Genomic DNA, 2348 nt, shown 5'->3' with positions numbered 1-2348 from the left:
TTTCAGCATATATTTATCATATTACAGGAAATGTACGTAATTTTTCTTTCTCGCCTAGAACCCAGCGTTGCCATATAACAATAGCAAAAAATCGATAAAAGGGAAAATTTTGAGGGAAATTTTCAAAATTTCCCTCATTTACTTCCCTCTTGTGTGTATTACTGAAAAGTGAATAACGTCACCTAAAAGCCTATACTATTGCAAATCGAACGAGGTATAACTGATAACTTTGCGACAATTACAGCTTGAGCTACATGTATTTAAGAAAAATGTAGTGAATAGGAAAGGAATATTCAAGATGGCGGCCACTGCGCAATAATGACCATGATTCAAAACATGTGACCAATTTTTTTTTAAACACTAAAGATAGTAGAACTCGGTAAAACAAACAAACCTTCTGGCTCTCAAACTCCCAACAGGACTTCCCTAGCTGCTGGATTAAAAAGGAACTGACGTTAAAATAACTTTCAATTACGTTTCTTTCTTTCTTCTCTTTACAGAAGATACATAGCATACGCATATTTCAATTAGATATAAAACTGAAGATAACATTAAGCAAATACCTAGTAAATAGAACGCTGATTTCAACTTTCCTAAAGAGATCGTCACCGGTCGTCTATCATAGAGTCTCTCACCATGCAAGTTTCGTTTAGATTCCTCTAATATATCAGATACCCATTTAAATATAAGTCCAGAAGATCTCATCCTTCTAATAAGAATGTTGAAGCGCGAGAGGAAAGGGGAGCCCTTTTGAACAGCTATACTCACACCCCGTGTACTCATTTCCTCTTTCAGTAATCGAAAGGATAATGTGCATCCCAAACGTAAATAAACTTTGTTACCATAGTATTTCAGAAGTTCATCTGGACCAAACACCGTTGATGTTCCATGTTTTACAACATCTTCGACACTAAATTCATAGTTTTCGATGTGTTGATATCTATTAAATATTGACATAAAAGTAGGATTAGATGTATCGTTGAAGAACCACTGCAAGCTTTTCCATCCTTTAATTTCAAGATGTGAATCAACAAGCTCCTGTAAAGTATTAATAGGCGAGGAGCGTACCGGTATTGTTAAAACACTTACAACACCCCCTTGAAAAACAGGAACTATCACGAGTGTCATGTATACCCAAGTAAGAAACAGTACTCTAGTGGTTGCATTGTTTGGTATTTGCGTTGATATTTGAAGAAGTATAGCCAGAAGGCTAAGAAATATCTGACACAAGGTCATTTTTCTTTTGAAATATTTTAGAGTCCATTGAAAGATACCTATTAATATACCAACAACAACAAATGAAAGTGCAACGCTTTCCCAAATATAAACATCAATAAATTGCACCAATGCAGTTGCTGTTGAAAGAATACGTCCCTCCGGAATTAAGAAAGTGTAAAGAACAATGTTTGTATAGTCAGTTAACTCTATATATTGCAACTTATCTACCATTAGTAACAAAGGACATAAGCCCACGTCTGCTTCACGTTTCACAAGACTTCCTATAACTCCATCCCATGTTCCATTAGGTAACTTTATAAGTATTTTGTTTAAACCATGGTGCACAATATTTTTCACACTGAAATTCATGTATTTCTTCAATGACTCGAAAACCATTGGAATATACCCACCTTTGCGATAAGAGATTGTGTTCCCAATTTTCAAATAAAGTAATGCTGGAAGACCGTCCAACTCCACACTTGCCAAGCGCAAAGGATATCCAAACAGATTTGACGTTTTCGAATGTGAGAAAACGTTTGTAGACACTTCGCTATTTCCAATCAGAATTTCTTCATTCATATCTCTCAGAAATGGGTTATATGTATACACCGTAATGGACTGGTTAAATTCAGCTAAATGTAATGTATTGTTCCAACCTTCTTGTTTGATAACTATAATTGCAACATTTATTGTTCCTGCTGACCAAAACTGTTCAAAAATTAAAGGAAGATTTGGTGTATTACCATTGCCTTCAATAAACATGAGAATAAGAACATTACGTTGAAAATTTCTCAATTGTTCTTTCAGCTGGCCAAACATGTTTAATAGAGATTTTTCACTTGACGCCATTATGAGGAATAGGTCACTATATATAACAGTGACATTATTTAATGATTTGATGAATGTAGAATGAGATAATATCTTACATACTGTCATAGGAAAAGATATAAGTTTAATTATTGATGACATATAATGTTCATCAATATTTTCAAAATATAACAAAACATGTCTGGAATTTTGAACCACTTTGGAGAGCATATTGTTTAAATTATTGGGTACATCAAATTCAGTATCTCTCTTATAATTAAATCTTATGAGACCCTTATTTACATTCTGATCTTCAGCAGCAA

The 2348-nt window shown here is 33.9% G+C and overlaps 1 protein-coding gene across 1 annotated transcript; it reads right to left on the bottom strand.

Annotated features, from left to right (window-relative positions):
* Positions 1-471: 471 nt before the first annotated feature.
* LOC145678995 (glutamate receptor ionotropic, delta-2-like) lies at positions 472-2067 on the bottom strand. Its single transcript, XM_081749616.1, has one exon. The coding sequence runs from the start codon at positions 2065-2067 to the stop codon at positions 472-474; it is 1596 nt and encodes a 531-aa protein (XP_081605742.1).
* Positions 2068-2348: the final 281 nt, after the last annotated feature.

This window comes from Thermobia domestica, chromosome 1 (assembly GCF_964235325.1).
Source record: "Thermobia domestica chromosome 1, izTheDome1.hap1.1, whole genome shotgun sequence".
Lineage (NCBI taxonomy): Eukaryota > Metazoa > Arthropoda > Insecta > Zygentoma > Lepismatidae > Thermobia > Thermobia domestica.
Note: the sequence above shows the minus strand (reverse complement) of the source record. Positions and strands in the feature narration are given on the sequence as shown.

Coding starts and splice junctions, on each gene's coding strand:
- LOC145678995 (XM_081749616.1), bottom strand. CDS start 2,067: ATGGCGTCAAGTGAAAAATCTCTATTAAACATGTTTGGCCAGCTGAAA.